This window comes from Passer montanus, unplaced genomic scaffold (genome assembly GCF_014805655.1).
Source record: "Passer montanus isolate IOZ18808 unplaced genomic scaffold, ASM1480565v1 scaffold69, whole genome shotgun sequence".
Classification (NCBI taxonomy): Eukaryota; Metazoa; Chordata; class Aves; order Passeriformes; family Passeridae; genus Passer; species Passer montanus.
This window is the reverse complement of record NW_024372036.1, coordinates 4,460,032-4,472,446: the sequence shown is the minus strand read 5'-3', so window position 1 is coordinate 4,472,446 and position 12,415 is coordinate 4,460,032. Positions and strand designations below refer to the sequence as shown.

Here is a 12,415-nt window from a genome sequence, read left to right as displayed (position 1 = left end):
CAGCAATAGGATAAATGTGGCCAAGGAACTGAGAAGTAACAAAGCATTTATTTGTCACTTCAATACTGTCGGCTTGGCTCTTGGAATACAGTTCAGTATTGTACACAAACACACATCCAGACTCTAGCAGAGGGCAATCTTCCCTCTTTAAATGCTCAGCACTCCATAATTAATGGTAAAGTATGTTAGAAAGTGTCACAGCTGTTTGGCTTTCATGAGCTGCTTCTATACAATGGATGCTGTATAGATTTCATAACACAATTTTGCAAAACAAAGGATTTAATCTTTCATTCTTGACGTCTTGTATTTCCTGTCCCTATTTATCATCAGTTACAATACTTTTCCTGTATGTTATCCACAACAAAAGCAAACATTTAAAGGTCAGATTTTCAAATTAAAATGTAATAAAAGTTCTAAGGCATTACACTTGCAGTTCCCAAAGGATATTGTGAAGAACTGTCATGCAATGAACAATGTAAGCCTGAGTGAGGAGGATCATGAATTACTATGACATCCAGCTATGCAAGATAATGCAGCAGGCCTGCTGATGTAATTCCCACTGCATTTAAAAATCCATATCCCTGCTTCTGCTACTGCTGAGTCTGGCCACAATGTTTACTGCAAAGTCCAACCAAAGGAGCAGGGGAACTGGGGCTGATCAGAGACATTGCCACCTGTTACCTGAGTTTCTCTCTGTATATTCGAAAATGGAAATGGTGTCATCACTCAGGAAGAAGGAAATCATGAATTTACGATCCTTGTCCACGGCGATGTCCGTGATGAGTTTCGCCGCATAGCGCAGGATCTTGCTGTCCATGCCATACCTAAACAAGCAAAGGAACAGGTAAGAAATCAAAAACAGTGTGAGAAAAGTTTTCACCCCTAAGAGATGCCTTCTCCTGAGTTTTGTAACATACATTAATTGTGTTATTACTGCACCAAGAAGGAAAATGGCACAAGATTCACTACTTTGTCAAAAATCATTTTCAGCTTAAATTAACAGAACCAGATAGAGTCAGTCAGAGAGAAAGGAATAATTTTCAGGGGAAAATTACTTCTCTGCCACAGGTCTGGAATTAATTTTTATTCAAGTTGAGTTGCAAATCAAGCCTGAAGTTACTTTCCAGAAAATTTTTAAAGGAAAAACACATTTAGGTATGTCTATTTTCAAAGCAAATTCTGAATAGCAATTCATACAAGGATTATCTTCCACAAATTCAGGTCCACCAGATGACCTTACTAGCTAGATATTTATTAAGTGATTGTGTTTTAAATAATTTGCAGTGTCTGTATACACACTATCAATATAAGCCCAAACCTTTTCTAACTGCTTTCGTCTTTTACAAAGGTTCTCCAGGTGAATCTGTAACAGGAGACTTTGCTTTTTTGCTTTGGCTTCAACAACGGCAGCCTAACAAACCATTTCACAATAGAAAGTAAAGTGTTAAAGCTTTAGTAGTGCTACAGTAAACTGCATTAAATTCAGCAGATTTAAAAAAAAAAAAAGTAAGTATCAGAAAGTCAAACAAAAACAAATCTGTGTTGGTCTGCTTGATCATCCAAAATTTCTGACTAATGCCTGGACTAAGCTTTCTGTCAAACTCCCACTGAAGACAGCAGAGGGAAGGAGGTAGAGGATGGAAGAGTCATAATATTTGCCTTCTACAAAGAGAAATTTTGCAGAGTTTGCAGAAAATTGGAATACCATGTCACTGACCCAGGCCTCGTGCACCTGTCCCTTGAAAGTCTGATGAGCTGTATATTTTGCTGAAAAAAATGACATCCCCACATAACATTTATCTCCTTCACAAAAATACATAATTTAAAAAACTGAAATAGATTTTCACACAAAATACCTGTCTTTCAGCAGGAATTGCCTGTAATCCTTATGAGCAGTCTGGATAACCACACCTTTACAGGAGCTCAAAGAATCTTCTTCAGAACCAAATCCATTATAAGGAGGAATAATTTTTTCTGGTTTTGGAGGTGGTGGAGTCTTATACTGAATTGGGGTGAAATCCACTGCAGCAAAGAGAGGAAGACTTATTTGTTACTGGTGATGAAGGCATTTTACCAAGGATTTAAACTTCCAATATGAATAGTTATTAGCCTACTTCTGTAACAGACCACAGATCAAAGTCAAAACAGGATCCTTCCTACTGTTACAGGGTAAAAAATGACTCCACAGAGCCAACAGCAAAATTATTTGTTCAAGGGTTTCAGGATTTCATCTATAATCTCAAAATGTTTGAAAAATATCATTAAGATACACAGACAAAAGGAAAGACAAATACAGTTTCAAAATGGGATAAAATAGTAAATTAAAAATTCTAAATTAATTTTTCAGTTTCATCCTTTGAGACAACATGATTAAGTAAATAACTGTCCTATGAGTTTCCTGCCCTGTGCTTTTGGCTAGAGGGAAAAAAACCCATAAATGAATAAAATGTTATTCATTACTTAAAGCATACATATATTAAAAGTCTTCGGTACACTAAAGCCAATAACTTCAGCCCACAACTCACTATATCCAGAGTTTTGGGAAGCTTTGTTTTTTCTCATTTTGCCCAGGCTCAAGTCTTGCCTTGCAGTGATCAGTGGTCCTGACTATCCCAGGTACACAGCAGGAGCTGTCCTGACTCAGCAGAGGCACATCTGGCCAGGGACCTGCACTCAATTCCCACAGAGGTACCTCCCAAAAGTGCTGCTTCCCTGATTCTCATTACTTCTCTCTTGGTGAAAACCTTGTCCATTTGGCCCCTTGCTGCACCCCTGCACTGCCCTTCTGCTGCAGGACAGCTTCCAGTGTGGTCACATAAAACTCCACAGAGCTCAGTCTGCTGCTGAAATGAGGTTCATGGAAAATGGGAAGGTGAGAGGAAAATAAGGAACTTATGGGAGAAAGCAAATGGGCAGATCTGAGGCAAAGGAAGAAAAGAGCCACAGGAACACAGGATAACTCAGGTTGGACAGGACCTCGGGAGGTCTGCTCAGCACAGGGTCTGCCTCAGGTCAGAGGAATATAAGAGATATAAGAACAGTGTATAAAAATGCATCCCATGAAATAAAGGTTGTTTTTTTTTTCTTTAAAACTTAACTTTTCTACCCAGAACTGAAGGGAGATGGATAACCTAAACTTGTAGTATGGGTTTCAGTGCAAATAGAGGAGGGTGACAAAACTGCTGTCACTTTGAACACTGAACTGGTTTGTGATTAAAATGTTTTCAACATGGCTATATCAGAAGATCAAAGCACAACCTAAAATCTGACTTGCCTAACAGCAGTGTGAGTTGAAAAATAAAACAAGCATTCAAATGTCAGAATTTTTCTTTAGCCTGTAAAAAATGAGCTCTCCTTTAGCCTTTACCTCTCAGAAGAACATGGTCTGACTAAAAAACCTGATACTTTCACCTGAATCAGTCAAAAAGGGTTTTGCAAAACTACACCAGCATTCTTCTCCATAAAAACTACATGTGCCCCTTCTGGGACTCAGAAGCAAAAAAGCCAAGCCCAAAGAAAGACCATTCGGAGATCTTCAAAGTAAGTTTCACCATGAAAGAGTATGTGTGTTTAAACATGCACCAAAATCACAGACTCATAGGATCATAGAATGCTTTGGGCTGGAAGGGACCTTAAAGATCACCTCATTCCACTCCACTGCCATGATAAGGGCAACTTCCACTAGAGGTTGCTCAGAGCTCCACCCAGCCTGGCCTTGAACAACTCTAGGAATCAAATAGATTAAATTAGATCATCTGAGATCATCAAGTCCAACCTATGACCAAACACCACCTTGTCAATCAGACCATGGCACTGAATGCCATGTTCTGTCTTTCCTTAAAAACCTGGTGGTGATTCCACTGCCTCCCTGGGCAGCCTATTCCCATGTGTAATCACCCTTTCTGTGAAGAATGTCTTCCTAATGTCCAACCCAAACCTCCCCTGGAGCAGCTTTAGACTGTGGCCTCTCAACCTGTCACTGGTTGCCTGGGAGAAGAGCCCAGCCCCACCTGGCTCCAACCTCCTTTCAGGGAGTTGTAGGGAGTGATAAGGTCACCCCAGAGCCTCTTTTTCTCCAGGATGAACACCCCCAGCTCCCTCAGTCACTCCTCACAGGATTTGTGTTCCAGATCCTTCCCCAGCTCTGTTGCCTTTCTCTGGACCTGCTCTGGATGGGGCATCTGAGATTTCTTGGGACAATCTGTTCCAGTGCCTCACCACCCTCACAGCCCAGAACTTCCTCCTAATATCTGACCTCAGCACACTCTCTCTATTTCAGTGTGAAGCCGTTCTCCCTTGTCCTGTCACTCCCGTCCCTTGTATAGTCTCTCTCCATTTTTCATGTCTGTTCTCTTCAGGTACTGGAAGGCCACACTTAGGTCATCCCAAAGCCTTCTGAACTGCCCAATTCTCCAAGCCATTGCCCATAGGAGAGGTACTGGAAGGCCACATTTAGGTCATCCCAAAGCCTTCTGAGCTGCCCAATCCTCCAAGACATTGACCATAGGAGAGGTGCTCCTTCCCTCTGATCAGCTTGGTGCCTCTCCTAGACTCCCCAACAGGACCATGTCCTGGGACCCCAGGGCTGGGTGCAGCACTGCAGGTGGAGTCTCAGAAGAGTGGAGCAGAGAGGCACAATCCTCCCCTCCCCTGCTGCCCACAGTGCTTTGGATACAGCCCAGCACACCCTTGACCTCTGGTCTGAGAGGGCACACGGCCAGGGCACCCCCAAATCCTTCTCTGCCTGGATGCTCTGGATCTGCCCATCCCACAGCCTGCACCAATACTGGGGATTGCCCCAGCCCAGGTGCAGCGCCTTGAAATTGTTCTTATTAAACCTCATGAGACTCCCATTAAACTGTATGACATCCCCTATTTTCTAAGCACCGTTTGTGACCAAAACACCACATTTTCACAGCGTGTGCTTGATACAGGCAATTCCCGATAGCATAAACAGGGAGCCTGCAAATCGGCATAGACGGAGCAGGAGCGCAAACCCCGATGCCTACAGGTGCTGAGCGCCGCAGGCAGCGCACAGGATCCGCCGGCGAGATTCCCGGCTGGATGCCCACTGAATCCCCGCTGGATTCCCGGCTGGATTCCCAGTGAATTCCCGCTGGTTTCCCGGCTGGATTCCCAGTGAATTCCCGCTGGTTTCCCGCTGGTTTCCCGGGTCCCGCGCCGGGAGCGGCGGCTCGGCGCTCCCACAGCGCCACCCGGTGGCGGCGGCGGCGGACGCCGCTCCTCAGCCCGAGCGCTCGTTTTTAATCGGGAATCATGGAACCGCGCATTTTGGCAGACACGAGCCCCGCCTCTCCGCTCAGGTGTCACAGATCCTGCCAGAAGCGGGTACCAGGTACCCCTCCCTCCTCGGGCACTTTCACGGGATCCTGGCAGCAGAGGACAGGAGGCCTGTGTTTACACGGTCACAGTCTGCACATTCACACCCATGCATAAGGCATTAATCAAGACAGGCTGAAGCATTTCCCCTTTTGTAAACTTTAGAACATGTGGACGAAAATTAGATTTATAAACTAGAAGGAAATTGTAAATTAAGAGGAATAATGTTTTATCCCTGGGGGATGTGTTGAATACCTCTCAAGTGAAGCTTGGAATAAGTAAAATCCAAAGGGAAGTTCAGCCCTTTGGTTGCCAGCTCATCCCTGAAGTAAAATTAACTTGTGTCATTCATAGAATTACTACTTTCAGAAAAGACCTCTGACATCACCCAGCACTGTCAGGTCTACCACTCAACCATATCCCTCAGTGCCACATCTACAAATTTTTTTAACACTTCCAGAGATGGTGACTCCACTCCACTGCTTTCCTGGACAGTCTGCTCTAGCTTGACAACCCTTTCAGTCAGGAAATGGTTCCTAATATCCAATATAAACCTCCTCTGAGGCTGTTTCATATTGTCCTGTCACTTGCTACCTAAGAGACCAACCCTCACCTGTCTAGGTTCACTAAATAGAAAAATACAAACATCCAGCCTTGTGTCACCTATATTTTCCAGGATTTTAAAGGATTATATATTCATATTCTCTCCTGTGAATGAGGGAATTCAGAAAGAAATTACCATGGAAAAATACAGGTTACAAAACTAGTCAAAAAACTCATTTCTGGAACTTGTGAAAAGCCAGCTACCCAAGCTCAAAACTCATTTCATCTTTGCTCTGCCACACAGCATTAGGGCAGAGTCAGACAGACAGCTGGCACTTACATACAAAATGCACTTTTCTCAAGGTGATCACTGGTGTTTAAGAAAATTACCTCTGTCCAGTCTGGAAAAGGAATCAATTCTCACTTCTTCCAGGCTGTAACATTTTCAGAGTAAATTTACAGTGGGTAAAGGTAAAATGAAAGTCTGGGATTACAAATTTTACTTCCAGAAAGAATAGCACAGGTATTTTTGCCATGTATATTTTCATCCCTTGCTACTGCAGTAACTTGGGGGGTTATTTCACCTCATTTATCAAGCATGGACCACATACTTGTAGATTTCTCACAACTTCAAAGCCTGAGTGAGATTGGAACAAGCACTGGGAACAGCAAGAATCAAAACAGTTCCAGCCACATCTTTAGCATATAAACAATCTGAAGATAGCAAAGCCTTCTTAGTAAGAAAAACTAAATTCCTCATGAAGAATTTGTTGCCAGAGAGGCAGCATTAAACCAGTTTGAATGAGTGTGTCAGCTTTCCATTTCAATATATATTCTGAGATTTTGGTATAGAATGTAAGATTACCTTCTGCCCTCATTGAAGAACTGCAGGAAAACCCTCATGAGTTAGATAAGACCATATTTCAAGGAAGAGCCAAGTGCTACATACTTTGGATTAGAATGATAACTATACTGAATATCAGGATTTATAAGCAGGAAAGAAATTCTACCTTCAGAGGAAGAGGACAGGCACCTCTGAGCATTAAAGCCAGGAACAGGAAAGAGAAATCCCACTAGACCTGGACAATATAAAGAGGTGGTGATAACCTGGGAGATGGCAGTTAGCATAGTGTTCTCAATATATCAGAGAAGATGTATGACAAACAGCTGAGACCTTCTAGCAACAGTCTGCTTCGCAAGTCGGGTAAGAAGTAAAATAAGAAGAAAATAAGAACTTTTACATGCAGGAATAATGACTATATCAGAGAAGATGTATGACAAACAGCTGAGACCTTCTAGCGACAGTCTGCTTCGCAACTCAGGTAAGAAGTAAAATAAGAAGGCAAAAAAAAACTACATCCACAACTTTTACATGCAGGAATAAAGAAAACCTAGTGCTCACAGAACATGTCCATCTTGAAACAGTCTTTATCCTGATTCAAAGAAAATGCTCACAGAACATGTCCATCTTGAAACAGATGGACATCAAAGAAATTCTCCATTTACAGTACTAGTTAATGATTATTACTGTTACCTGGGCGAAAAGGAGGAATATATATATTCACAAGTATATTCAGAAGCTGCTGCTCAGTCTCCACCACGCGTAGTGGAGAGGTTAAACACCAGAGACACTGACCTCTGCCGAGCCTAGTGAAAATTGGCAGCAGGCTTTAGTGCCCCGCTGAGGGGAAAGCAAGGAGCCAGCTGCTATCCCCGTTATCCTGAGCAGCTGCCTGGCCAGCAGCACTCGGCCCTGCCCCGGCAGCGGGTCAGGGCCGGAGCCTGAGAAATGAGGGGGTGGGAGGGGTGGAGAGCCGGCACAGGAGAGGGATTGCACGGTGCTCTGAAAAGCCTCAACGGCCAGGCTTGGGAGGTGCTGGGACAGAGAAGAAAAAGCTGTAGGAAACCAGATTTTCCTGGTTTTGTTCCATCTTGAGTAATCTGTTATTTAAGAAAGAATACTTTATACTCTGTGCTAAGATATTGTATTAAGTGAGAAGGACAAGTACCAGCTTCCCCCTGCTGCACATCAGCCTGCTTCCCATTTCACCAGGGTGACCACAACACCTACATGGCTACAGAGTCTTTTTCTCCTCCTCTGAGGCTGCACTAGCAAGTGTGGACAGGTAACTTCACACATTAATGCATTTTCTCTTGCATTCATAGTATTCTAGGTGACAGTAATGCCATCAGCTTCCTACTAAAGAGCATTAGTTACACTCATTCATGCAAAAACTCTGCTTTTCACAAACATATTAAAATAGGCAAACCCCACATTAGAAATATATCACGTTCTTCAAGAGAAATCTAAACTACTTTTCATTCTCCTAAAAGGCAAATTCTGTGGGCAAGCAACTTGTGCTGAAACTGCAGACTCAAAAATAAATGTCTTCTTTAATGGCTTTGGCAGAAGAGTATAAATTGAAGGGGAGTAATATAAAAACACAATAACAAAACAGCTGGATTGGTGCCATGAGGTGCTGAGTACTGTGCCTTGATGTAAGTACTAATTTATCTACTTGCTTACTCTTGCTCAAGTAAATGGTCTCCCTGGACTGGAACTGCAATTAAGTCCATTCCAGTTTTAATTGGATGGGAGTGGAATTCTGAGCACTTTGTGGGACTGAGTCCACTGAGAGTACCTTGTACATCCATAGACACACACAAAATGTGTAAATCACTAAGAGTGAACACTCACTAATTCTCTCTAAAAACCTGCTTTTAACCAAAACCTACCCTGGTCTCCTGATTTTAGTCCTGGTTCCTTCCAGTTAAAAAGTCATACCTACATTTTTTTAATCCTTGTGGGGAAAGCAGGAAAGAATTTTACAGCCAAATGTGTGAATCCCTTAGCTCTAGGAAAGTATTGTCTGTGAACAAGACAGGTTGCATCAAGATGGATGGTTTTCCATGTCAGCCAGAGTCTCTGCCATCATATATCCTTAAAGGTATGTGTAAAACACTTCCCAGTTTCCCAAAGGTCTCAGCTAGAGCACATCTTTGTGTGTTTGGTGTCAACAAGGCAGAGAAACTGGAGAGAGCACTGAGAAAAATTATCAGAGATAGAAAAGAATGGACTATGAAGAAAGACTGAAATGTTTTCCCTTAGCAGCAAATGCCCTGGGATGGGGGCAGGGGAGTAAGGTTTTGTATTGGAATAATGTTCAGATATGTACAAGGTTATTAAAAGAGAGTATTGAGCAGTTGTTCCCCAAGTCCAACAGAGATAAGAGAAAAAATTTACTCTCTCACTTTACACAAACCAGCCTCAGAGTAGCTTTCAAGCAGCATTTTTAACTATGAGGTTAGGACAAAATACCTCAGGAGGCAAAGAAATCTCGTTTACTGCAGAAAAGAACAGACTAGACCACCTACAGTTCTCCAGAATTCTGCACATCAGCAACTTCTGAATTCCCCTAACTTGCAAACCACCTAACTTTTAACATCCAGAGACATAAGCAGTAATTACTGAGCCAGCATTAGAGGAGGGGGAGGGCCTTTGCATTTGTGTATCACTTGGTTGCACTGCTTGTTTGATCCAGGATGGTCAGCTGCATTTCATTTATTGCCTGCCCTGAGTAAGAAATCCCCATTCTCTGTTCAGGATAATTTGCTCAGACAGAGGATATTGCTGCCAAAAAGCAGCAGTGGTCTTGGCTGAAGAAATTCCCAGAGCAGAACCCCCTATTTTGCATCTCTAGAGTTAAATTTGCTATTATTACAGGTAATACCATGGTTACTGAACATGGCTTCCTCACACACTGGCAAGATCAGGTTTACTTTGGTGCAGACATGCCAAGGTATTACTGAGAAAGTCCTAATGAGAAATATTTTGCCAAATAATAAATCTAGTGTTTGAATGGCAATGCTACACCATTTCAATCCCCCAATGCAGCAGACAAGCTCTGATACACACACACATCTACCTGATCACAAGGTAACAGAAATAGTCTGCTCGGGTGTTACCATGGTTACTGAACATGGCTTCCTCACACACTGGCAAGATCAGGTTTACTTTGGTGCAGACATGCCAAGGTATTACTGAGAAAGTCCTAATGAGAAATATTTTGCCAAATAATAAATCTAGAGTTTGAATGGCAATGCTACACCATTTAATTTCCCGAATTCTCTGATACACACACACATCTATCTGATCACAAGGTAACAGAAATTGTCTGCTCAGGTGCTTTATTTCACAGTGGCAGGGAAAGGCCATAGCAAGATTCTTCCAACCATCTCTGAATAGTCAGATGTCAGCTATATTTATTGAATGAATAAACTGACAGAAAATAACTAAGTCATTTTTGCAAGAAGATGTCCATGGTGGAACTATTAGCAAGTCTGACTGGAGACATTCAAAGACAGATAAATGAAAGCCTCTATTGTTATTCATTTCCAAAATGCTTTTCCATAATGGACATAGTTGCTAAATGTTTCTAGAATTTAGTACTGAAACTTCACAAGATACACACTCTAATGGTCCAGAATACACAAAACTGCATTGTAAAAACCAATGATGTGATAGACTAAAACTGTCATGTCAAAAAATCTTATTATGTGAGGATTCTGACATCCATATAAAATGAAATATAAGGGGGAATAATTGAGCTCATCCTACTTACCCACTTACTACATGCTCTTTATTATTTTCTGACTGCAAACACATCTATTGGAAGGGGAGGGGAAAGGAGAGAAGAAGAAATGCCAGTCTATCCATTTGACTATTTTGTCATTGTAGTTTTCAAATAGAGGCATTAGGAGCAGAACACATACATTATGTGCTAGTTTTGAAGGGAGCGATGTATAAGAAAGCCCTTCTGGGTTACCTGCAAAATTACTGCTTTGCTGCTAACAGCCTACTACAGATTGTTATTGCTAAAGGTTTTAATGAACATGTTTTGTCAGTAATAAAATTTGAAGACAGTTCTGCTAAATTCAGAAGTATAAAAATGCTCATAAGTAAAGGATAATGATCACTACTTACCAATTCCATACTTTTTCCTGTAATGTTCTTTAGTGAATTCATCACAATCGCAGAGTAATATTTGCCTTCCCCAAACATTAATTACTGCCCCTATTTTCAAGTCACTGTCTTTGTAAAATTCCGGACGCACTGCTCCTGTCTAATAAAAGAATGAACATTTATACAGCAGTTCCACAAACCTCTGAATCACACTATATTTGTTAAAACCCAGGTCATTTAGTGTTTGAGATTTAACAACCTTTGGAGTCCATTGGTAAGTGTATTTCACCCCAAGTTAAGCTCCTTCACTTTTACAAATGTGGGATTTACATACAGTAAATCTCAGTAGCTCTCATTTGAGCTACTCTCTAGTGACAACATAATTTTATAAATAACTTCTTTGTTGCAGAGGATAACAACCATAGAAATTACAAAAACTATGATAAAGATATTCAACAGCTGGAGGCACTCAATAATTTCTGACCTGCAGAACATCCCGAATGTAATAGCTTTTGTTTCTTTCTGACTTTCCCAACACATTGAGCAGAGTGTAATTGGTGATGGTGCCTGGATGATATAGAGCAGCAGGAGCATTCTGCAAGGAAAGAGACCAACTCTTCAGAAATATGGGTGACAGTGAAGAAAGAGAATTCTGCTACCTTAGAACAAGCAGGTTTGCTATACATTGCATGTTATTGAAGTATTTTCTGGGAGATTTTTTATTAAATTCTAAGATTCTACTACCAAACCTAAAAGCCAAAAGTGTATATTCCAGAAGCCAGAATGTATATATGTCAGAAGCAGCATTCAGAATCTTACTCTCTCTCCAAGGGTAAAGTCTCTTTTCTCTTGGAAGCAAACAGAAAGCAAAGGTCAGCATACCCAAAGTACCACATCATTGTCAACATCTGCTCTAAAGGATATTATTTTGATTGGTAATAATTATAAAAACATGCAAAGAGCCATCCAGTATTGGTCCTATCCACTACACAAACACAGGAGATTCAAGTCAGCATGATTTTGTTGGCAAAGATGTGTTTTTATTTCTATTGTTGGTTTTAAAATTACAGAACTAATTTATCCCAGTAATATCAAACTTAATATATATTTATGTCACATTTTTTTAAAATTATGAATAAACTGCTGATGCAGGGTAATCAAAATTAGTTACTTTGTCTTACCACCTCTCCTGACCCCTCAACTTTTGATTCCTCTGCTGCCATTCTCAACATGGAAAATGTTTCCTTTCTCAGAGGAAAAATCCAGTCCTTAAAATTACAACATGCACCTCTGTGGTTGAAGTGGTCTGATATCACAGAGCCACTGCTAAATCAGCATCTCAGAACACAGGACTCACAAAGTGAGAAAAGTGTAATATTTTGCTGGTAGGTTTTTATTATAAAATCTCATGTACATCTCTGGTATCACAAATAGATTATCAGTGCTAGAAGGAAAGGAGGAAATTACTCCCAGTATTTTATTCCATCTGTTGGCTGATATTAAGCTATCATCAGGATCTGTCAGGAGTGATACAGAAGTGTATCCAAATCAGTAATTTTATAATCATAA

General features: G+C 41.2%; 1 protein-coding gene across 1 annotated transcript in view; it reads right to left on the bottom strand.

Annotated features, from left to right (window-relative positions):
• Positions 1-12,415, bottom strand: part of EFHC2 (EF-hand domain containing 2) — a 57,145-nt gene that overhangs the window by 21,508 nt on the left and 23,222 nt on the right. Inside the window, exons 6-9 of the mRNA XM_039729330.1 lie at positions 11,331-11,441; positions 10,868-11,006; positions 1,857-2,022; positions 682-824 (exon numbers count right to left, since the gene is read on the bottom strand). Coding sequence (XP_039585264.1) covers positions 682-824; positions 1,857-2,022; positions 10,868-11,006; positions 11,331-11,441 — 559 coding nt within the window. The remainder of the gene's footprint in view (positions 1-681; positions 825-1,856; positions 2,023-10,867; positions 11,007-11,330; positions 11,442-12,415) is intronic.